At 39.2% G+C, this 25,636-nt stretch overlaps 1 protein-coding gene across 3 annotated transcripts; it reads left to right on the top strand.

Annotated features, from left to right (window-relative positions):
• Positions 1-9: 9 nt before the first annotated feature.
• Positions 10-24,275, top strand: LOC128257302 (integumentary mucin C.1). 3 transcript variants are annotated; one of them, XM_052988259.1, is made up of 6 exons: positions 10-830; positions 8,137-8,794; positions 18,870-21,212; positions 21,695-21,888; positions 21,950-22,367; positions 23,405-24,275. In XM_052988259.1, exons 2-6 carry the CDS (start codon positions 8,524-8,526, stop codon positions 23,713-23,715), a joined length of 3,537 nt encoding a protein of 1,178 aa, XP_052844219.1. In that variant the 5' UTR covers positions 10-830; positions 8,137-8,523; the 3' UTR covers positions 23,716-24,275. The 3 variants fall into 3 exon arrangements, with proteins under 3 accessions (XP_052844219.1, XP_052844220.1, XP_052844222.1); XM_052988260.1 differs by having other exon boundaries at positions 10-834; positions 8,143-8,794; XM_052988262.1 differs by lacking the exon at positions 23,405-24,275 and having other exon boundaries at positions 21,697-21,888; positions 21,950-22,149.
• The last annotated feature ends 1,361 nt before the right edge of the window (positions 24,276-25,636 follow it).

Genomic DNA, 25,636 nt, shown 5'->3' with positions numbered 1-25,636 from the left:
TCGCGCAGCTTGAGGCCAACAGTTCGAACACGCGATACGCGCGCATGCGATTTTCAGCGCTCAACACGCCCACCACCCCCCGCCTCCCAGAACGAGAGCGAGCGAGAGGCAGATAGAGAAAACTACGCTAGCTGCTTGCCAAACTTAAAATTCGTGGGTGCTGAAACGAAACCGAAAATCGACAACTAAAACGCACGAGATTCACGAAATCCATGATAATACGAGTATTTAACCATAAAGCGGTGCGTGCATATGTGTGTTGGTGTTGTGCGTGTGTTAAAGAATACTAAAAAGTCGACAAGTGCAGAATGAAAATCAAAAACAAAACAACAAGACGGGCAACAAGTTTTTTTGCGTAGAATCCAACGACGGGCGAAATTCCAAGTAAATAAGCCAACCTGCTGTGTTTTTCGTCGCCTTTTGTTGTTGTACGAATATTGTTGCAACTCGTTTCGGTTGTTGTTTTCACAATTTGTGTTTTTGTTGTTGTCAAAGCCACACAAAGCGGGTCAAATGCATAAATAAATGAATGAAACGAAATGAAACGAGCCGAGCCGAGATGAAATGCGAAATGTTGTTATTATCATTTGGTCTGAAGCGAAATTAATTACAGCGTGCATTGTCATTGTAGAAATAAACGTAAATATATCGCAATCAGTGAAGTTTATATAAAGTGGCGGGTATCATCTGCCTTTTCTTATTTCGGGCAGTATTGCCATCCCGCTTCTACCAACTGCTGGAGCTGCCGAAAAAGCTCTATAAACAAATGAGTTCAACTGCTAGATGCGTTTGCACCTGAACACGGATCGCCTCCACCAATGGCAGCTAAAGTGAGTTCAAAAAAAAACCCCTTTAAAACAAAAAAAAAAAAAAAGAAATCTAAATCAATACCCATAAAAACTGACCATCTGCATGCGGCACAAACTATCCTACCAATTCGGTTCTCACGACACAAAATCGCAGTACAAACACTGTGCACCGCCGACACCTTTGAACTTTAAAAGCGGGAGAGTGCAAAATCAGCCAGGCAGCGTAGTAACGGTGCCACAGCCGAAACTAAAGCCAAAAGCAAACAGACATCAATGAGCAATTGGAAAAACAAAACTTCCAAAACAAAAAAAAACAAAAAAAAAAAAGAAAAGACAAAAACCGGGCCCACAAAAAAAGGTTCCAAGCAAAAACAACTGTTACAGCACCAGCACTGCACTTGGTACTGTGGGATTTAAAGCGGATAAATGGGCTCCAGAATTTTATAGAATAAAAAATAACAATTAAGGCTCAGAAGAATATTTGAGTTACTTTGAGTTATCATTAATTTCTTAAAGCTTAACTCCTACAAATGTTTTGAGGCGTATATTGTTTACTTTGAAAAACTACTTGGGTAAGGCAGTTGAATTTTAAAGTTGTGCAAGTTTTTCCCAAAGATAAGACAAATCATTTGAGTTAATGAGTTTGGAAAAGAAGAGTTAAGAATGTAGAACATTTACCAGCTTAAAGAAATTACCGAGTTTTAAGTGAGTACTCAAGATAGGATTTAGACTCATATATTTTAACCTATTTTATATTATTTCACCTATTTATACGTATTTTTAGAACATAAAAAATATTGATATTAAAAATAAACCTACCTAAACCAAGTTAACAAATAACTAATAAACAACATATGTTAATTGGCAGCTGAGGCCTTTTGCTAATGTCATATTTAAATTGTAATGCGATTCTGTGATGCCCCTGGGAATTATATACCAATAAATGGGGATCACCCACTGTAATGCCAGACTGCGACTGCATTTAGTGGCCATGTCTCTAACTGTAATGGACATGGACAGTCGCGAACCGTGGCGCACTTGTCGCAAAACAGGTTTTATCTCGCATTCGCGGCTGGTTCTGTTTTTATTTTACTATAGCCAATATATATATACATATATATATATATTGTATGTGTTTATTAATGGCCCATGCATTTTTCCATATTTTCCTGCTGACCTCCGACGGATCTGCAGGGGCAAAACGGAATCACCTTGCCGTTCTAATTTGCCAACTGCCACCGAGAGTTGCAATAATTGGAGCGTGGCTAATGTGGGGAATAAAAAAGGCCAGGGGTCGAGCTCATTAGCTGGGATCGCCACAGATCGGGGAAGCCACGCCCCCTTCCTTTATATATATATACTATACATGTATATATGTCCCCCAAGGGAGGCTAGAACTTTGCCCGTCGCATTGTTGGCAGCTTGTTTAACATTTAAAAATAAGCTTATCATAAATCGTGTAAACGCAAAGACAAACACAAATAGCGAACTCAAAACTGTGTGAACATTTTGCTCGAGTGCAAATTGAAAAGTTGTTTGTCCGGCCGCCGAGTTGACCATAACCATAACCATAATACGGTGGCAATTCGAAGCGGATGGTAAGAAGAGACGCCACCGCTGATCTGTCCGCCAACCGGTAAACAGTTGAGCGGTACGGGGCGGGCGGTACGGGGCGAGCGGTACGAATCGAACCCAGCTGGTAACCGGACGCTGCACCGGAGCATCGCCAGCTAATTGCATTGGAAATGGATGCTAACGGAGCCGTTAATGTGCCGCCAATGGAGCATTAAGCGGCTAGTTAGTCGCCACTTGTGGGTCTTCGTTATGCAACAGTGCTGCTGCTGCTGCTACTGCTGCTGTTGCTGTTGCAGCGATTTCTGTTTGCTGCTGTTGCTTTTTGGTGACTCAGTGCGGTATGCGGTATGGGAGCGATTGGGCGAGTGTTGTACTATGCCTAGGTCCATGTACAGTAATCAATCCAATTTAAGAGTTTGAAACTTACAAAATTTTAAATAAGATCAAAAGGGCCATATATATTTATCCGAGTTATAAAAGATTCCTATAACAATATTATACAATTTAGTTATTACTCAAAACGAACACAAATGTCTACTAAATAATCTCTTATTCTACAATTACTTTTTAAAACGATATATTTGTTTATACCTGCCAATTTCAACTTTATTTAAGTAAAACTTTTCTTTCATAAAATTTAGATTTATTTGGTTATGAATACTAATAAAAATTAAGTGTTCATGACCAAATAATTCAAATTTCTTAAAATCTAGATTTATTTTGAATTATTATTATATAATATATTATTGTTTAGTCAAGGAATCCCACATTTCGAGTGAACACTGTTAAGGTTTAGGTTCAGTTCCAGACTGGTCTATTCTGGGGAGCGGCTACGTGTACTTTGCACTAATTAGTAAATGGAGGGCAGCTCGCCGTCTGCAACTAAAAGCAATTTAATGGGCATTTTGCATATAAGTACTGGTACTTTTGCAACTGCGCACCTCACGGACTCCTACTCGATGACTCATGGGCGCGTCTATACATTCCTAATGAAATCGGTCACTGTAGCAAAGCGATCGGTTCCCCTCCACCTTTATTGCCACCTTTGTAGAGCTAGCTCCTACCCGCCCACGCGTCTTTAGAGGCGGCACCTCAAAAGTGCACAATAAAAGGCAAATAGACTCGGATAAAAGCCTTGAGCTTGACAAAAGAATAAGCAAATTGCAATTTAGGAGGGGGAGTTACATTACTCTTTGTGGGAAGTGCAGCAAAACACTCCCTGTTCCACTTGATCCCACTTAAATTAAGATGTTTTATATTTACGATGGGCATAAAATGAGTTGAGGGATTTATCAGGCATTTAGCTATGATTTATGATCCTATTTTCTTTAGGATTACTTTTTTAAAACCAAATTATTTAATATTTATGAATATTAGACAATTACTTTTTATTTAATTATTCAATCCTTAAAAGCTGACTATATGGTTACCTAATTATACTAACGATGTTGTCTAGTTGAAAAACGCTTTTTAATTTACCTTTGCAAACATTTTTTAATAAAGTGTTGCGAATATGTAGTTACCCTGCAGATTTTCGATAAGTGCCCCCGAATCCGTTATAGCGGTTAGTGTGCCACAAGGCAGGTTATCTAATCGGTGCAGCAATTGTCTCAATAGCAGCGATTTCATTCGATCTACACACACACTTTTCACAGCCATCAGCTGCCACTTGCACTTTCCTTTAGCCTTTGCATAACCACACACGCAAATCTCCCATCGCAATCCCGATCCGAAATCAAATCCCCTGATCCGTACACTCCATATTGCCTGACCGCAAACTGCAAATTGCCTTAATGACTGCGTCGGCACGTTAACTGTCATTTTCAATCAAATCGCCAGCCCCCTGCCCACTCTCTATATAGAGATACGATATCCGCTGGCCCCCCCAACTAACGCGATTTTAAGTGCAGCCCATTAGTTTTCAGCGCTTTTTAAAAGTCTTGCACAAACGGAGATGCGGATTGAATGTTACCAATCATCGAAATGTGCACCCTGGGGGGAAATGTTAAAATATTTCGATAAAATGCTCCAAGTGGGAGGCCACTTCTTGAAGTTTACCGAAGCTATTAGCTAATCCCACTCGATTGAGAAAAGAAAAAAAAACCCGAAAAATAGCTGACAAATATTTGCGCACTTTGCCGCATAAGAGGAATTTCTAGATATTGCCTTTATTCCGAGAACCAAACGTGTAAAAATCCGTCTGGTAAATGATTATAGTGAGTGGGCCAACAACAATGGGGCATTCTTACGTACGTGAGTTCGCAGAGCCACAAGTATATATATTGCGGGGTTCAGGGTTAATTATTCTATTGCACGCTCGGACTCAGCCTCAAAATCAGACGCAAACTCAATTTGAAACTCGGAACTAATTGAATGCTGTGCCACTGTACGAGTATGACTAAATTATGCATTATTTGTATTATTAAATTTGTCGGTTGTTATACAAACATCATGCACACACCAAAAGCGTTAGTTACTTAATATTTATTCTACATAATTATTTCATTACCCAGAAAAGGAAGTTGACGACATCTGCTGTCGATTTTGTCATGCGTGGCTTGGATTTTAAAAACTTTTGAAGACGACTTCACCTTCATGGCTGACAAAATACTCGAAATATTCATAGAAACTAAGCAAATTTGCGTCTTACTTTTAATGAGTTCATGAGCTTAATTTCTATATTTTTCTGAAAATATTAAAATACTTTTTATTTACGGAAAGCTTAGTTCAAAGCTTAATTTCTTAATATTTTTTAAGGCTTTATGGAATGTTCTTTCCATTTCGTACTTTAATAAGTTAATCTTCTAACTGGTTAACCTTTGTCGGCATCTTGTTACATGTTATAATTAGCTAACTGTTAGATGATTTCTAATTATTCCCCATTCCATTTTAATTATGGATGAGATGCAACATTCCTCAGATAGTTTGCTACTTCCTTGGCGCCTTTTTATTAGCATGTTGATCAATTACTATGTTTTCAAAAGTATTAATAGAGCTAAGAATTTTCCTTGAAAGTGCTTAAATATCTTTATGCTATAAATAATTTAGCATACGATTTATTTCCTTGTGTAGACAAATCTTAGAAGCGATCTATCTTACGTGTTGTTATTTGGCTCCCAGCTCCTCTTCGGTTGCACTCAAGCTGAGTTATTGCAACAGAAACTGGCAATCAAATTTGCATTTATTTTGCCCGCGATGTTTTGTTTTACGAGTGTGTTTATGCGATCCGCAGATCGCTCCCGGCCGATAAAATCGCCGGATTGATAAACATAAACATTTTTAACTGGCCGTGTCGTGTCTTTGCTCGTCCACGATTTCCCAACGCCAATTTGCATGTTTAATCAGCTGTGGCCAAGTTTAACCCATTGTTCGGCACAATACTAGACAAAAACGGCAAAACAATGCCGCAGCATCGCACGATCGGTTGTGTGGGCGTTTTTGATTTTGAGATGGGGAATTTTATCTATTCACCGAACAGAAATTCTTTCGCACGCTGGGCTCAAATCCCCGTAGATTTCTCGACTGCGCACTTTATCAATCATCGAAGGAATCAAACAAACAAGCCGAGAACCACTCCAAAAGTCATCCAATTGTAAGCCCCTTGAAAGTATTTCTGTTCATTGTGAAGACGTTGATTGAGTTTGAGAGGCAACATGACAAAAAGTGATTCTAAGCGGCTTTTTTGGCAATTAAAAATAAGGGTACACACATGAGGTAGTAAAATGGACAAAAGGAAGTGGTAGCGACTGTATAAAAAAATGTATTTAAATAATTCTTCATAAAAAGATTTATTTTCTTGAGCTACAAAACTTGTTAAGAAGTCTTACTTTAAGCCTAAGTACATTAGCTTTTTTAAGGTGTTTTTGCTAATGAGTATCTCCAAGTCCAAACACCTTCTTGCCTCTGTCTTACTTGTTTGTAATCGTATTGCTCGCCTCTTGAGTTAAGTTTAGAATGCTGATGAGTTATAACAAATTAACAAAAAATATAATCATATAAAAACGAGCGCGAATGAGCCAGTCAATGGCATTTCTTATAATTAAACTGGGAGCGAACTTAATGAGCAACGCTTGGCGGCAGGCAGACAAAAAAATCTATTCGAATTATAGCCAAATTACGAGTAACATATAATTTAAAAACAAAAAATGGTTATCGAGGGGCTGTTCTTTGTGATCATCAGTTTGGCATTAGCACCATCATCATCAATGCAAATCTCTTTCTTTTCGTCTTTTCTTACTTACATGGCATCCTGCTTGGCTCAATTAATCATGGGAACTGCCAATGGCCAAGAAAAGAAGTTTCGGCTTAAGTTTCTTACCAACGTGCGTTGAACTTTCGCCCATCCGCTTTGGCCGTCTACTAGAAAGGTTCTTGGCCAATGTAAAAATAGAAATGCTATGGGTAGCTTGCCACAATAATTCATCAGCATAACAAAGAACCATAACTGCTATAATGTGAGGGTCAAAATGTGGACTCATCCGTTTAGTAAAGTCTGGGTTTTTATTTCTTTAGCCGAAAATTACGCATAGCAATGCCGCACCCAGGCATGAAGGCTTCTTGTCTTTGGTCGAGTTGAGTGGCAGTTTATGCCGCATACCAAATCGAGTGAAATTGTCAACGTAATTTTGCGCAAGCCTCGCCAAAAAGGCCCCTCGAACACTGTTTAATTGATTCCTCGCCAGGCAATGACACACATTGCCATAAAAATTCATAGTTGCTTATGTTTTTAATGGCTAACGACGAGGCAGAAATGAGAAACTGACAAGTCCCGCGTACAACAGGGCGTATGCGTGCTGCGGCTTTGGGCTTTGGCTTTGGGCTTTTGGATTTTATTGAACCGCAGGCGGTGGCGCTGATCGGTTTGTCGAGCTGAGCTCGGCGACCTCAGTTATCACTCTTACTTACCGCGAATTATAATTGATGTTTGCCCATGCGATAGGCCCGCCGTGATGGCCAAGTCAGCCATCTAAATCAGTTTTTTATAGTTTTTTGAGCAGCTTATGGGGGCTACGATCTGAGGAGGGACCTTAAAGTTGGCTGGTCTCCCATCATTTTTGGGGTAAACTGTTTCTAAACTGCACAAGTTATGGCTCGAATGTCCCATTTGACAATGGAAATAAATTAAATATTGTACTTTATTGGTTAAGCAGAGGTAAGGAAAGACATAAATGAGCTTATGACAAAGTTAAACAAAATTTGGTTTTGGCTCAGAAAAACATATTTAATACTGAATATGTTGAAAAGAAATGAAGAAACTGTGCATAAATATCTTGTATTATCTTATTATTGTTCCCCATTTTTGATATCTTCATTTACATCCAGTTGGCTTTTCATAAATCTCTTCTTAAAACTTTTAATTTGCCTTCTATCTTAGAGTTAACCAAACTTTGCATAAATGTTTAAACCTAAAAGATACAAATTTAAAAACCGTATTAGTTATTTTAATTTTTTTATGGACTTAAGAGTCTAGGAAGAAATGCTTAAAAAATCCATTAAATACAACTTATAAATATTGGAAAGATTTATTAACGAAATAGGGAAGTAAATTTTTTTTTTCACTGCATAAGTTGCCCCAAATACAGCCCCTAATATTATAGCGAAACGCACTGTACACTTGACTAAAAACCCGTTTAGTACCCCCTTGCCATGCATTTTCTTTTCAAATGATTTTCGCCGCATTTTCCTTGACTATTTGTGTACCAATCAGCAACATTTCACTAATGCACTCCGATCTCTCTTCCGACATTTGCAGCAAAAGGCTGGCGTACGATTTCCCAAAGCAGCAGCACAGATAAGTCGACAGCACGACTTGAATTATTGCACGCAACAGCAGCAACCACGGCAACATCCACAGCAGCAACATCAACGGGCAGAGAAAGGGGAGAGGTTGCAGCCAAAGTAACCGAACAGAAGACGCAGCTTCATTCTACAAAACAATTGTGGAAAAGTGGAAAATTCGCGCGTGTGTTTGTGTGTGTGTGTGTGTATGTGCATACTGTGTGTGTTTGCGAAAAACGAACAATAGAAAACCAGATAGAAAATCAGCAGAGAAAACAATCAGCCAAAGCAACCAGCAGAGCAGCAACTATAATTTGAGTACTTTTGTTTACTTTTTTATTCGGTATATGCTTCGGTTACGATGTCGCTGATGAAAATCCATCGAGGCAATGAATCATTTTGCTGTTGCTGGTTGCTGTTGATGGTATTGTTGTTGGCTGAAGCGGCAGTGGCAGCAGCGGCAACACTGAGTGAAACGCAGACGAATGCAACTAATGGTGCAATTAGAGAGCCGCCTGTGCAACAGCAGCAGCAGCAGCAGCAGCAGCAGAAACAGAGACTCCAACTGAATGCGACCGCCGGCGACGGCGAAAGCCGAAATTCAGCGGAAATTTTCAGCCCCAGCGACGTGGGTAAGTTTTCTAGCATATTACACACACGAACACCACAAAAATTGCCAACTAGCCAAAATAAATCTATGCCAATTATTGACCAACTGGCAGCAGCAGCAGACGAAACAACAATCGCCGCTGCAACATTCGAGTGGCTGCCTGTCTGTCTGTCTGTCTGGCAGTCTGTCGGTCTGTCTGTCTGGAAACAATTGGCCCGGCCAACGAATGTGGCCGAAGAAGCGGCTTTAACTGCAGGCCGCTCTGGCATTGGCCAATCTTTTGCATTTTGAAAGCCAGAAGTGGTTGTCAACGGTGAGGTTGTTATGAGACAGAAAGGAATTGGCTTTATGGGGGCAGTTTCCTTGCATTCAATATAATGCCGCCATCAGCTTAGACTACATAAAAAGAGGTTTAAGCATTTTATGTTAATCACGAGACTTAATGGGGAGCACTAAATGTTTAAGGTGAATTCTTTAAGGAGATTTATGTGGGGGTTTAACAAGAAGAATTTTAGTGAACGTATAACTTTAATTTGAATTAAACTTACTATAAATTCTTATAATTATAAAAAAAAATACTCTTAAATGTTTTACGGAAGTTTACGGTACCAAATTGATGAAACAATCTTTTAAGTTTTGATTAATTATCTTAACTATTAGGTTTAATAAATTAAGATATATGATTTATAAGCCTAAATGGTCGCTATGATTCCACTTTACCCCTATAATGGACACCGTTTCTTACCATAAATATTAAAGAAAAATATTATCAGAATAATTAATTAAATTTAGAAAGGTCTCAACTGAAAGTGTGACCCTTTGGCACCACTCAAGTTTATTGAAACAAGATTCCAACGCAGAGATAAGCCCACAAAATGTGAGACCCTGTTGAGTTGCAACCGTCGAACAAATATGAAACGGTTCTGCAAGGGCAAATGTCGAGGTGAAGATAGCTTAAGCCTGCCTTTCATAAACGCTTTTTAAAAACGCTGCAAGTGCTCGGCGGTTTATGGCCAATGGATTGATTAGACCGGCTCTTTTGTCCATGGCTGCCTCTCGGACACTCATAAATGTAAACAGTGATTGTTATTTCAATTAAGTATTTTCATAAACAATTAAGTTTGGACTTGGTGATTTTTCAAATGCTTCACGGCGTGGGTGTTTAAAATCAAAATGGAAATTGTGTTTCGCATTTAAATTTAAATTCAATGGCCCCACATAAGTGTGTTTTTTATTGGAACAAAGTGTTAGGCCTAGAGTTCCATAGACTCGACCAAAACACTCAAGCAAAAATGTGGTCCGCATCTTTATTCATGAGCGTTTTGTTGGGTCCGGACTACGTTTTTACTGGACATTTTATTGCGGCCCAGAGCTAACTAAACAAATGTTAATGCATTTTGATTATGCTTAATTTATGCCCGATGAATGGGCATAATTTTGGTGTTGATTTTTTGTTTTGTTTTTTCCTTTTGGCCAGTCGCTTACGAAATGCAATTTTCGAAGTCAAAACTGGCCAGCAGTTGTAGGTGTCGTTTTCTGGCCACTTGAACACTTGAGATACTTGGCCAAAAATATCAATATTGGTGTGGCTCAGAGGTTCGGTTTAAAAAAAATGTGTTGTGTGCTCATTACGTTTACCTGTTTCTTTTTCCATTTTTTTCTTCGTGGAGCCGAGAGACCTCATGTGCGTCCATTGCGTAATCCCACTCGTTTAGCTGGCGTAGTGAAGCGTTGGCAAGCTCCGAGTTTCAAGAAAAAAAAAGAAGAGCCCAAAGAGCAAATCTGAAAAGTCAACATAGAGTCAGCCAACCAGTCAGTCAGCCAGCCAAGTGCATTTCGGCCAGGTCTCTGCATCTACCGGGGACTCAAACTCGGTCTGCACCAGGGCGTATACGCAATATGAGGGCGTGCATCAATGTGGGAAAAAGATGGAGAGTGAAAGAGGCAGTCGAGTCATTGTTGTAAAAGCCACTGCAACTATTCATACATTTAGCCCTTTCACGTTGCCTACTTACTACCGTATTACGTACCTGCTTTGATACGGATTTTCGGTTTTACCTCTTTGCATTTGCTCCCAATATGTAATAACAGGTATTCAATCAAAATATTTGCTCTGTTCATTATTCCATTGCTCCGGAGCTCACATGTGTTAACAGCACAGCGAACAAACAGATATCGGTTCATTTATATTAGATCTTCGTCACGGAACTAATCGATGGAGTGGAGTTCAGTTGAGCCGGATGGCAAGGCCAAGAATTATTTACATATAATTATGTAAGGTTTTCAGCTGGGGGGAAACGTTTGAGAAAGATAAACAACACAGAGAACAAAAATAACAAACAAACAATAAGAGAAACAAAATTAATGTGGCTTTTAAAGTAATTTGATTTTAGTTTTTAGATAAAACAAACCTACATTCCAAATATGTTTTTCAGCCTGAACAGCTTTTGTAGATACATTTTAGTATATAAAATAAATCAAATTTAAATAAAACTATTAAATATTAGCCAAATATGAATTTCCAATAAATTTTTATACAAAAAATCTATTGGAGTAATATATTAAAATATGTTTGTTAAACTTGTTTAATATAATGGAATTAAAAATAGTAATTTTTTAAGCACCTTAACTTAAAAATTAACCAAATTACATACATATTACATATTATTACATTATTCCTAGATTTGAGTAATTTGACAAAAGTGAATCCCCCAAAATGAATTGGCAAAACTAATTTGCACAAATTTAAAACTTTATTTAAATAATTGTCGAAACGAAAATGAAATGCAAATATATTCAAATCAGGTTATACAATAACCTAAAAATGGTATAAATTATATAGCAACGTTTTTCTTTTTTGATTTCCTGGATATTTACATTAATTTCGCATGGTTTTTGCCTTTCAATTGCCTTTCAATTGAAGACCCAAATTCGCATTCCCAGTTGGTAACATTGTGGTTGGTGGTTTTTTCTATACCTTTGGCTAGGAAAAGGAAATAAAACGCGCAATTTGTGTTTCGGTGGCCACGGCGAATATCAATTTGGTGTGTGTTTTGCCTTATTTTTATATAAAATGTTTATAATTTCTTTTTCATTAGCTTTCGTTGCGAAAATTGTGGCCAGCGGGTAAGGTTTGTTGAACCCTTCCACCGGTCTCCAGGTCCATCATTTTGGTATTTTGTTATTTTGTTAATTTCCTTAGCCGTTGTCTTTCGTTGTCTTGTGTTTTTTCGTGTGCGTGATTAATAATAAAACCGCTGGTGACCCACAACGGCGGGGAAAAGGGTTACGCAACTGCGATGATTTACCGGGGACTTAATTAAAATCCGTGGGACAAAAGAAAGCGGCCAGCAGCTAATGATAGGGGGTGGTGCAAAAGTTGTAGCTTACTATGCGTTGCGTAAATGCCGACTTGGATGCGACTGATGACTGGTGATGAACATGTGCCACGCCCCTCGGCCATTTGCAACGCCTCAATGCACAGCCGCGTGGGGTATTGAAAACATTTTTCAGAGTCCCGGCTGAATTCGCTAAGCCAAACAAAAAAACGGAAGCCAGCGAAAAAGAAACAAAAAAATCCCAACAAATCATGAACAACAAAACTTAGTAATTATCCAATGTTGCAGGTCGTATTGTTGACCATTTAACATATGGGGCTATTGGGCTCCCTTTGAAATGGGAAACTAAAGTGGAAACCGCTCGCTGTGTCGTAATTGCGCAATTAAAAGGTCAGGCCATCAGTCGCCAAGTCTGTCAAGGCACCCAAGGGTTAAAGCCCAAAACCAGGAAGCCAAAAAGGCAAAAACCCAAAGCCAAAGCCTAAATCAACGCCAAAACGTTTCATTTAGCGGCATTTCACGACAACTTCAGCTTAAGTTTCAGTTTTAGCTCCATTTCCGCATTGACATCCGCGATGCTTTTGGCTTGCATTTCTTCGTTTTAGCCCGATTAGAGTACCTTTGCCATTTCTCTTGGCTTTCTCACGTCGTCGCTGGCAGCTGCACTTCCTGCATTCAACTGCATTCGACTGCATTCAACTGCATTCGACTGCACTTTTCTGCACCCACAAGAGTTGGCTGCCAGCGATGGCTCCTTTTTTGGCCAAAATGTCGAACCGGACAACTTTGAACTGGCACTGGTTGTGGATTTAAGAGCTTTGCGCCCATAAATATATTTTTTCACTTCGTGCCCATCCATTTTATGAGTTTTATAAGTTATATAAACGTTCCTATTAAGGCATTATAGATTATTCATTTATAAAGAGCCCTATTACCAAATTTGTACGGATTTTGTTTAAAAACACACCATTTTAAATTTATATAATTTTAATATACATTTTTAAATTTTAATTTTCATCGGAAACGATATCGTGTATTTAGGTATATATTTCTATAATTAAATTTATCATTAAATTAAATTATTAAATTATAATTAAACTTATGCCATTTATAATATTATTTGAAAATTTAAATTTTCTTTAGAAACGAAATCTTGATTGATTAAGTACTTCTAAATTCTACTTAGCTAGGTTTTGATCAATACCTTACATGTTATCACATATTTTTTTAAATATTATATGTTTTACAATTTATTTTGAGTTTAAACTGCATTAAAGAAAAACGTTGACTTTCCTAACTTGTGTTTTAAACTATCCAATAAACTAGTTGATAGGTTTTTTCCTGAATGGTTCCTAAAAAACAGCTTTTCATTGGGGATTTGCAAAGTCCGCATGTGGTGCTGTACACCCCCGATAAAACGGAATTCCCCGTTATGGTTAAGGAGCTGTGCGGCATTCGCCTGCTTTTTCCCATTTTTGCCATCTCGCGTTGCACGCTTCGATATCACATTAGAAATGCTTTCGATTGGCGATCCCACCTAAACATACAGAAAACATGTCTTGCATGTCTGCAGCTCAGTGAGTCAAAAAATTGAAAAAAAAAAACGAAAAAACCGAAAAAGAGCCGAAATAAGCAAACATGTTTTAGCCATGAACGTGGGACAGGATAGGGTGCAGCAAATACTGCACGCTGCAAACGAAAGCGAGAAGTGAAAAAAAGCTGGAAAAATAACAGAGACAGAGCGGCCAGAAAATTGCAACGAAAGCGGAGAAAGTTTTTTGTTTCTGCCAAGGCGGCATTTAAAAATTGTATTTATGAACTGCCTGTCGTGTCGGTGTGAGCGGTTATGAGTTGCCTTTGTGTTGGTTTTTGAATGCACCAAGTTGAGCAAATACAAACACAAATACCAGGCTAAAAACCAGAAAGCAAAAGTGAAGTTGCTGCGCGTGAATTAGTGCCAGTGAATTAATGAAAGTTTTCAGCACTTGCCTCGATTCGATTTGGATTTGAAACTGCTCGACTTGGATGGCTTTCTTTTGCTGGCCAGGAAACGAATAAAATGATTCAGAAAGCGATGAGTCAAGGTCAGAAAGTGTAAGTGTTTTCAGAAGAAAATGGTGGCGTAAAAAAATATGGAACGTGTGACTAATATATTTCATATAAGGCATATGTTTAATAAATTAGATCATCCCGTAGAATTTTATTATATTCTTGGAAATAATATTTTACACTCATTCAAAATTTTATTGCGAATGAATTAAGTTCCAATAAACTTATTAATAACCTTTCAATTGCTTTATTCAATTCGCCTTCAAATAAATAACAAATAACTTTTATTTTATTACCGAATTCGATTTATTGAGCAATAAAAAGAATTAATTACTAAAGTTAGTATTAATTAATTGCCTTCAAAAATTATTTCCTCCGATTGTAAAGACCTTATGATATTATATGCTTTATTTGTATTTAAACATGCAATAATATTTGTTATGCAATATTGCTGTTTTTTGTTTTTGTTTTAAATGATTGACCCATCAGATTAATATATTTTAAAATCCAATTCCATATTTTTGGGATTACATTTTAAATATGTGCTACTTTTATATAATTTTTAGACAAAAGAACATTGATGGCAGAATAAATGACACATCATAATCTAACTTAAGTTTATATTCTTGAATTTGCGGTCTATGTGTCATGGTCGGAAATTTCCAAATTTTCAGTCAATTTGGCCAGGCTGTAATTTGACTTTGGCGGCCTGTGCAACGTTGCGTATGATTGACATTTGTGTCATAGCCACAGTCGCTCATTCGAACGTATATGTTATTATGAATTTTCCGCTCACTGAATGGTATTTCATAACTTTGAATGTGACACCATTAAATAAGTTTAGACAATCGAATCAAACACAGCTGTCAGCGCGATCAACTGCATTGCGTGAGCGATGTTTTCTGGGGTGTCTGTGTACTTGTTCGTTTGTCAATTAGCAGTGAGTGAAACAATAAATAAAAACAAACTGCAAAGTCAGCTGTCGCTCAGTCGCTGCCCACTCGTGTCGGTAATTTAATTTTAATTAAAAGTTCTTAACAAAAGCCAAGACATGCGATTCATTCAAGCGCTAATATCCATCCCCTCTATTCTATAGTTTAGTTTGTGTTTTTCTAACTCAATTGTGCTAGGAGCACATATTATTAATATTAATGTTAAATCATTAAAAAATCCTAATAATCGTTTAAAAACTATAAACCAACATTTAAGCGCGTACTTTTTAACCATTAATTTTTAATGGTTCATTTTTTAAAAATGCACATTTTGTTTTTTTAAAGGTATTTCAATTTAATACAAATTTTTTATTCACATTTAATGTTTATTATAATTTTTTAAGTTTATTTATCACCTATGAATGCTAAGTTAAAAGTTAGCTATACAGACATTCTTTTAACTAGTCTAATGTACTGCTTGATCTCGATCTGTAAATAATATTTAAGTAATTAATTTTTTGTTTGTGTATATAAACATTGCCTGTGGCTTCGGTTCATGTAGCATCTGTGCAATTATTGGGTGGGTTGGGGTAGGAGTGGGTTCAACCTTGATGGGCTTTGTGAGCAGCGAAGACTCATTAGCTGCCAAATAAACTTGGCTGTTTTCGACCAGAATCGCCAGCCAAACCGGGCGGGGTCTTCTCCATTGTATCTTTTGTTTTGTTTTTGTAGATGTGCTCGGGGGCCAGAGTTCGATGGCGAATTTCGCAAATATGTAGAAGCTAATGCTGGCATTAGTCACGCCGTCGCATCCGTTTGATGGCTGCTTTGTTCTCCGCTGGCCGGAGATTAATCACCTGCCAAATGCTGCACAATTTTCGGGCATTATGTAAGCAGCTCGCAGGCGGTTAGGTAAACAGCCAGATTAGAATTCCCCCAAATTCATTTCGCAGTTGATTTCTGGCAGGTCGCAATACAAATTTGCCAATTGTCGCGGCTTAAAACAGCAGTCGGCTGTTGACAGAGGGAGAACCGTTTCTGATGCCCGTCTTGGGCTGGTTGGCCATTGGTTTTGGTCCGCTTCGCTCAACTTGGCTCCGTCGTCGCAGCCGAAAAGATCGTGTATATGACCAAAATCGAATTAAAATTCCACAACGCATGCCAAGTGGCGGTGGTGGTGGTGGTGGTGGTGGTGGCGGCTTCAATATCCACCATCCATCCACGGGGGCAACAGCAGCATGGCTAATGCCAAGAAGTCGCACAGGCCAAGCAATAAGCAATAAGCAATAAGCAATGGCCAGGCCGGAGTTTCCGATACCATAATAAAGCAACCGAAATGGGAGGAAGTCAAGCACCTCAAGTGCACACTCTTTACTGGGGTAGATAAGCTTGAACTATGGAGTTTATGTTTAAAAGAGAGAACTTATCAATTAAAAGGGAAAACATTATTGTAAATCCTAAACTTAATTTTCTGATAGAACAAGCCAGAGTCATTGTTTGTTGCGTGTTACTAAACTAATTTTCCCACATTTAAAACAAATCAGGTAGTAGTATTACAAACTGAATTTTCTCTGTATAAAACTTTCTCAACCTTTACGTGTTTTCATATGTTTGAGTTTATAAAGTCGTTGACTAAAGTCGTTTTCTCACATTTAAAATAAATTAGGTAGAAATTTTACAATCTTAATTTTCACTGTATAAAACTCATATGCTTGAGCTGTATATATTCTGTCAGTATCAAATTTAAATAAATATTAAATAAAAAAGAAATAATTAGTGTTTTAGAACTGGCATGTAAATAAAATGTTTATTGGTATAACTAAGCTTTTCTTGAATTTTAAAACCAACATCGTTTTTTTTAAATATAATAAAAATGTAATATTATTATTCGTTGGGATATATCCTTTTATGAATTATGAAAACTACGGCAATCCAAAGTTTTGATTATATATTCGGCAATAACTTATTGATGTATTTAAAGACCTTCGTGACAATTTCAGTGCGTTGGAGATATTCTCGAAAACACTTTTCTTTTATTTGTTTTAGGATGCAACATCCTCTCTATGTTTTTCAATCCTCTTCCATAGTTAATGCACCTTTTGGTAGCATATATATCCAGTGCTAGGCGCAGCCGATCGAATGTCTGTGGCTGTGGCCAAAATGGCAGCGGACGGCTGCTTGTCGCTGTAGTTTCATTGAAGGCATCGCAGCGACGTGACGAGACGCCCAAATGGGGCGCACAGTGTTGAACAATCCGGCAGAAAAGACGACAAACCAAAAGGTGGAAAACGCATAGCGAGAAAACGTGAAACGACTTGGCCAAAACAAAGACAAATTGTTAGCCAGAAAGCAAGAGGGGGGGCGTATAGTCGAGCCAAAGTGGCCAAAATGCGGCAGAAGGCGGTGGAAGTGGTGCAAGCGGCATCGGCATCGGCATCGGCATCTGCAACTTGTTCTAGCCGCCTTGCCGCGCTTGAGATGCCAGCCAGGCAGGCGGCCCAACCTTGGCCTAAACTGCCAGCCAATGAACTAAATGTTTGTGAAAAGCAACGGCCGCGTTGCTGCTTGCTGGCAACAATGTTTGTTTGCCGCTGGCATTGTTTTGGCCATTTTGGCAACGCGAAAATTAAACAATTGTGCAAGCAGCCGCTTGTAATTGTTTTGCCTGATTCCGCGGGTCAAAAAGCAGTCTCAGATTCAGTCTCAGATTCAGATTCAGGCCCATTGCTCAATCATTGTTTTAATGACCAGCTGCCTGGCCGCAGGCACATAGCACATAGAACATAGAAGCCTCGAAGCCATTGGTTAATTAACGAGTTGGAGCAACAACTGCAATATCGTACATTTCGGTGAACCAGTTGGGCCAAGGAGCGTTTTGGCCAACTGATTAATGGCCCAAAGAGCAGCCTCGTTTCTCAAGATGTTCAAAATGTTGGCCGCCGTTGGCCAAAGATGCTGTTTGTTAATACCGCAGATGATGATGGCGATGGCGATGATGATTGTGGCCAAGTCGGCCTTACCCTAGGCAAAGTTCGCATTCCAAACGGGTTTCGTGCTCGTTGCCTTAGTCGCATTTAATTTCCATTTCGAGATTTGTTTTTCCAATATTTGTCACGATCTGGCGTCAAGAATTCCAGAGCCAGGCAACCTACACTGAAATGAAAACTGATAAGAAAACGGGGTCGATATGATCATTCGAATATGATATGTCATTGTTGGTTGAAAAGTTAAATGCATTAAAATTGGAATTTAAGAAATGTATACCATTTATTTCATTCACATTTAGAAATCAGTCCTGTGTTGCCAAATAAACCCCAATTTATTGCTTTAAATAAATATATATTTTTTTAATACATAAGTGAAAGATTTTAAATAGACTTATTAAAGTGTATTTGTATTTATCATTAAATATTTTTAATGCACATTCTTATTTGTCTATTTCAATAACTAAGTGCTAATTGTAAATTTTCGTATTTTAATTAATTGTCCGGCTAAAATTTTAATTAGTTGAAGAATTAAATTTTGTGTTAATATTATACAGTTGATGGGAATCTTAGTATACTATAGCCAATATAATTGCTAAAGTAATCCGATCAAAATATATTGAAGATTCATGATTACTTCACCATTGTAGGTGTTTTATCAACAATAAATTAAGCTGAGGCATACAAAGTATTCATATATTCTACTCAATTATTTTGTCATGTGTACTCATTAAACCCCTTTGATGATATTCCAAGCATACTTAGTAAATATTTTTCCGATTATCTGTTTACAGATGCGGTTGCTGATAAACCCACCACTTACAGGCCCTCGGGTGCCAATCGACCCTCGATTGCACCACTCAATTCGGCTCAGGACCGCGAGAGGAAGCTGATGAACGTGCTGGCAGCCCGGAGAACGGCTCTGCATCGAGGTGGCTTCCGCACCAGAATAGGCACCACCGGAAGGAGTGCCATTTCCCCATCTGCAGCGGTGGAGAGTACCTCCAAGGCACCCAGTGATCCGAGATCGGTGTGCATCCGGAATTGCACCAAGAACTTTACCCGCCGAACCACCGCCAGTTGCATGCGACAATGTGCCAATTTCACTCGCATGGCAATGGCCTCGAATGGCAACAGTTCGGTGGTGCTGAAGAGTGGTGCTGGTTCTGCAAAGACAGCTTCTTCTGCTGGAGATCGGGACACCAACGAGATCCTCTTCAGCGATGAGTCCTCCCATGGCCTTTTTGTAGTGGCCAAAGAGCAGAATGCCACTGTCAATCACATTGCAGATGGCACAAAGCCACCGGTGTTGGGCAAGGTAATCTCCAGCAAAACCAATTCGATGGAGGAGGATGCGGAGGAGGAGGAAGATGAGCTGAAGCCATATGTCTACTTTGGAGCCAAGTTGCCACCCATTCGACCGGGTGGTTTGACCATTAAGCCAGCCGAAGGGGACGATGAACATCCGCGGGTTTTGGAGGTTTCAGTGGCCCAGAGCAGCACCACGAGCACCACTCTGACCACCACTAGCACCACTTCTGCTCCAGTTAGCACCTCCAGACCCACTGTCTCCACTCGACGACCCTTGACCCCCGTGGAGAGAAGTCGGAGCAAGTACAAGTATCACATGAGGGAAAGGGGATTTGCTGCGGCAGCTGCACCACCTGCAGCAGCACCACCTCCTGCCCCACCAGTGAGTCGTACCAGGTATGTGGGTTCGGGAAGACCCACTGCTGGACTAACAGATCCACTCCAGGAGCTGAAACAAACCGAATCGGAAGTGGCCAAGCCTGTGGTGCGCAGGCAAAAAGTATCGCCCTCGTCTTCAACACCACTGATCATCACCGTACTAAGTGCAGAGGAGGAAACCACAGTGGGGCAGGCGGAAGAAACCACCACAACGACAACCACAACAGAGAAACCACCCACAACAACAAGTACTAGTACAAGTACAAGCACAAGTACAAGTACAACTACAACTACAACAACACCCAGCACCACAAAAAGAACAACAACTACACCAACAAGTAGTACAACCACAACAAGTACTACAACTACAACTAGTAGTACCACCCCTAGCACCACCACTACAACTAGTACATCAACCACTGCCATTCCCACCACAACAAAAGCCAATTCCATCATAGAAAAGGATAAGGAACTTATAAGAGCCTTGGGACCTGCTTTAACCCAAGAGATCAACATCGAGGATGCCAATAACTTGATTATATTCTGCAACAATACCTCCGATTGTGGAGTTACTCCACGCACGCACAGTCAACAATCGCACACCACTGATTCCAGTCCGAAGATACTGCGCACCACTGTGCTGACATCGATAAGATCCACTGTGCATCCGCGACCCACCAGTACCAGTACGAGCACCACAACCCCTGCACCACCACCATCGATAGTACCATCTGTACCAACTGGTGAGGTCTATATCGGCATTGTGGAGTCATCTTCGTCGGTTCCTCCACTGGACATAAGCTCCACGGTGATAGCCAACGAAAGGGATGTGAATCTGGAGATGAGGCGCATGAATCTGGTCACCCTGGTTCTGGTGGCTGTGGGTGTAGTTCCCCTAGCTGCCATTATCCTCTACCTAGTGCGGAATTATGTGGTGCGAAGACGGGCCAAACAGGGTGAAGTCTTCGACGTTTGCATCACAGATCAGCAGCCCATTAGTCCAGTGAAGAAGGTGGACTCCAAGTACCAGGTGGACGACGACGAAGATGAGGTGGATCACCCGCACCACCAGCACACGCAGCACCACCATCAGCACAGTCAGCACCACCAAGCCATGCCAATGTCACAGGCAGCGCAACGGGATGCCAACCACAATAGGTATGGCAACAACAACAACGATGACAAGACATCGCTGGCCAGCGAATTCCAGGAGTTCGAGCGGAGCAACATCCGGCTGAAGAGTCTGCTGGGCGAGGGAAACTTTGGTCAGGTGTGGAAGGCGGAGGCGGACGATCTGAGCGGTCACTTCGGAGCCACCAGAATTGTGGCCGTCAAGACAATCAGAGCCTGTAGTGCCCAGGTGAGCCTCAAGGACGAGGCCAACATTATGAGGAAGCTGGGTTCGCATCAGAATGTGGTCACCCTACTAGGAGCCTGTGTGGAAAGTGGTGAGTATTGAAAAGAAGAAATCTTTGGAGATCTTTATACCCTTACAGAGGGTATTATAATTTCAGTCGAAAGTGAAGGTGACATTTCCGACCCTATAAAGTATATATATTCTTGATCAGCATTACTAGGAGAGTTGATCTAGCCAAGTCCGTCCGTCCGTTTGTCTGTTTCTACGCAAACTTATTCTGTTGCAGGTAGTATAAAATTTGGAACGGGCCGGATCGGACGACTAAATTATATAACTCAAATAGGAGCAATCGTATAAAAGTATATAGAGTATATTTAACGAAAATACTTTGAAATATATAAATGGCTAATTATTTCAAAATTAAATTTAAAACGGGCACCAATATGCACATAAAAATCTATTCGTTTAATAAAACATTTAGTATTTGTAAAAGCTCCAGGGGTGAATAAACTTTGGCTCTGCCAAAATTACCTTCTGTTTTCGTTTTTAACAATTTTAATAATTTTCTTATAGAGCCGCACATGCTGATAATGGAGTATGCCATGAGGGGACGACTTCTGTCCCTTCTGAGGGCAGCCAGAAGTGCCACAAACATATTGCCAGCCTCAGTGCCTGGTGGTCGAAGTCTAGCTCCCTTGTCGCCCCGCACCTTGGCAGGATTTGCCCTGGACATAGCCTGCGGAATGGAGTACATAGCGGACAGAAGGGTTAGCTCCAATATAAAATAAACCAATAAAATGTATATTTACTATGTTATATCCAACACAGGTTGTCCATCGAGATCTGGCTGCTCGCAATGTGCTCCTCGATCACAATGGCATGTGCAAGATCTGTGACTTTGGCATGTCCATCGATCTGGATGCAGAGCGTTTGCGGAAGGAGCAGGAGAAGAATGCGGCTAATGATTTGCTCCGCCACAATTCGCACAAATTCAAGTTCGACTTCGGCAGCAGATACATTCTGCAGCACTGGCAGCACACTTTTGGCCAGGGTCAGGGCCAGGGTCACTGCTCCAAGGATCATCCGCACGGGGAGAAGAAGTCGCATCATGGTCACGACACCATTGGCAAGCGTCACGCCCTGCCCATTCGATGGATGGCCCCGGAGAGCCTGCAGTACCACATGTTCACCACCGAAACGGACATTTGGGCCTTTGGCATTGTCCTGTGGGAGATTGCCACTTTGGGTAGGTCTACGGCTTAAAATTGGGGAAAAAAATCCATCCATTATTCCGGATCTAATTTAGTCAAGACTAATCAGTAGATCATTAATTCTCTAGCAAAGTATCTTAGAAAACATCACTTAGCCTATAAATCTAGCTTTAAATTTATTTATCTTGATAGCAAAAGCGTTTACATTGATTCATTTGTGTTTAGAAAAGGCAATCAAGCATCAATTTAAATTATAAAGACAATAAGTAAAAAAAAACCGGATATAGTCATTTGTGAAGTAGAGAAGTGCAGTAAATTAAAGTATCGATTCACGATTTATTTTTTTATATTCACCATGATTATCTTATTTGTGGTTTGTTTTCTTCATTGACGTAGGTTATTTAAATTATTAATTATTTACTTCCCATTCTTATGTTTTTGGATTCTGTTGATGAGATTATTTAATTAATGCTTTTTAAAACATATTTTTATTTATTTTTTTAAGTCCACAATAATAATCTGGAGAATTGCAGTAAATTAATGTATACATTCACGATTCATTGATAAGATTATTCAATTCAGAGTTGTGGTAAATGGTTTAAAATACATATTTATTTATTTTATTAAGTCCACAATGATAATCTTAATTGTGCTTTGTTTTTTTTTTTGTTTTGGTTATTTAAATAAATTTTTGTGTACCTTAAATATTCTTATATTTTTGCTTCCTGTAAATGAGATTATTTAATTTCGACTTGTGCTAAATGCTTTTTAAAGCATATTATTTTTTATTTTTTAAAGTCCACAAAAACAATATAATTACAGTATCGATTTATGTACAGTTCATTGATGAGATTATTTCATTCAGAGTTGTGGTAAATGTTTAAAAAATATATATTTGTTTAATTTTAATCCAAAATGATTATCTTAATTGGACTTCGTTTTAGTGAAGAAACAAATTTTAATTCAGGCAGTTTGGCACTGTTGAACTGGTGTATTTTTAACTAAATGGTCTTAAAAAATGTTTTGAAGTGTTTATTTAATGGTTAATTTAATGTTTTATTCCGCATTCCAGGCTCCACGCCGTACTCGCAGCTGACGGGTCGCGAGGTCATCCGCCGGGTGCCGCAGGGTCTGAGGCCGGATCTGCCCAAGGAGAGCCGGCACGAGTTCTACAACCTGATGTCCCGCTGCTGGCACAAGGAGCCGCACATGCGACCCTCGTTCGCCCAGTCGCGGCTGGAGATCACAAGGTCGCTGCACAAGTGGGTGGACGACGACTCGGCGGCCTCCGACTACATGGACGTGAGCGGGTTCAGCGAGGATCTCGAGCACGGGGTGGTCTACTTCAACCACCGGATCTCGGAGTTCGAGTGCGAGATATGACGCTGACTGAACCACCCTTAGCCCACCCTTCCCCACCCTTCCCCAACCACTCCATCCATCCACAACTCATCCACCGCCCATACATCTCTTTGCCTACCTGTGACTCTTTCGAAATTCAACTCCCCGTTTTGACGTGCTTGTCGCGCAGTATTATTTGTATTTTATTGTTAATTTTCCATTTCGAACCCCCAGAGAGTTTCATTCATTGTAAATATTTATTTGTTGAGGCAGCAAAATACGAAAATGCTTACGTTTTACGATCTAGACCTTACGTTTAATGAATATGGCGCTACCTATGCCTAGTTTAATATTCGTCACTTAGTTCTTCTAGTCTGTATCTGAAATCCCATCTTCGAGTTGAGCTATTTCCCCTGGACGTAGCCAAAAATTTGTCTGCACAAAAGGAAATTTTGTAACCCCCATTCAGTTGTGAAAAACGATTCGTTGTTATAGGCGTGCAGCGCATAGGATCTATGTAATTGTATTGATATCTAGCTATAGAATTGTACAAATAAATTAATTAAACACGAAATATAATTATGTTTATTACACCAGTTAAATTGGGTTTTTCTGGAATGGAATGTTGAAATTAAGTTTGGATAGAAATATAGGCATTTAGTTTGTAAGAAAATATTTACCTTTAATTTAAATTTAAAAATCTTAATGATTTTTGTGATGAGGTTTTAGACCACTGCTAAGTTAACATAGTGTAAAGAGACGGTAAGCTTTTCTGTTAAAAAGGTATTATGTTAACTATCATTTAAGCTTTCATCTTTTTCTGTGGGTCTGGCACCTTTTTAAAACTTTTGTAGAACTGGTTCCATTTATTTAAGCGGTTAATTTAATTTAATTTAATTTAATAATTATATTGTAAAAGGCATACAAAAACCAATTTAATAGTTAATGAAAATACTTTTCTATTCGATGATTTTTAAAAACCGATAATTAGAACAGTTTACAAATGATGAGGTAAAATGAAGAAATTCTTGTATTTTATATATACAAAATATAAACTAAGCTTGGAACTAAAATCAAAGCTTTAATTTGTGTATAAAGCCTTCGTTAAACTAAAAATAGGCCTTTTCGAAACACATTTTATGTAAACCATAAGCGGGTACTTCACAAATTCAAAGAGCTGTCCCATACCCAAGCCTAAATTAAACTTTAGCAGATTTAATTAAAAACCGGAATTGTTTGGAGCAAAGAGTTTTCATCCGATAAAAATAAAACGCGTAGGTATGCATAATTAAAACTTATACGGTATGTCTTTTGAATATTAACCTGAAATGCAAAGCTTAAAAAGGAAAACCTGATCAATTTCAATGTCAAAGTTCTTATGCATTCGATTGAATATTCCAAAATGCAGGGTCAGCGATCCGCTGACGAACTGCAGTGGTTCACTCCCAAACCGGAATATTCACACACACAAAAATAAAGAAATAAATATGAAATTAACATAAAAATGTGCAAATTAGCCAAGTGCATCGCGGTTTTTTATGGTCATGTAGTTGGCCAGCCGGTAGCGGAAAATCCACGAATATGTTGCAAGAAAAACCGTGCAGCAAGTGCAACAAAGTTGAGTCGGTGGAGAGGACACATTCGAACATGGTTGCTTGATTGATGACGCTGCAATTAAACACACGTCCAGCGATGCGGTAATCTCGACAAATGGACATTAAGATAAAATGCGTAGAGGCTGGAAAGTATTGCGTGCAAACAAAAATGAAAATGAAATGAAAATTCAGCTGGTGGCCCGTTTTGCCGCTGTGGTTACCAACGAAAGTGTGAAGAAAATGCTCTTTAAGTGGTCATTGAAAGTGCCACAGAAGCCGTAGGGAGGAGGCACTTGCCACTGCCCTGGAGCAATTGAGGCGATAGTTTATGGTTTTAGCCAATGATGAAGAAATAACAATAAAGCGCA

Source organism: Drosophila gunungcola (genome assembly GCF_025200985.1).
Source record: "Drosophila gunungcola strain Sukarami chromosome 3L unlocalized genomic scaffold, Dgunungcola_SK_2 000002F, whole genome shotgun sequence".
Taxonomy (NCBI): domain Eukaryota; kingdom Metazoa; phylum Arthropoda; class Insecta; order Diptera; family Drosophilidae; genus Drosophila; species Drosophila gunungcola.
Note: the sequence above shows the minus strand (reverse complement) of the source record. Positions and strands in the feature narration are given on the sequence as shown.

Bases quoted from the DNA above. Each gene is read 5' to 3' on its own strand.
- LOC128257302 (XM_052988259.1), top strand. From the start codon at position 8,524: ATGTCGCTGATGAAAATCCATCGAGGCAATGAATCATTTTGCTGTTGC. The intron at 21,213-21,694 runs GTGAGTATTGAA...ATTTTCTTATAG, and splicing joins AGGAGCCTGTGTGGAAAGTG to AGCCGCACATGCTGATAATG. The intron at 22,368-23,404 runs GTAGGTCTACGG...TCCGCATTCCAG, and splicing joins GTGGGAGATTGCCACTTTGG to GCTCCACGCCGTACTCGCAG.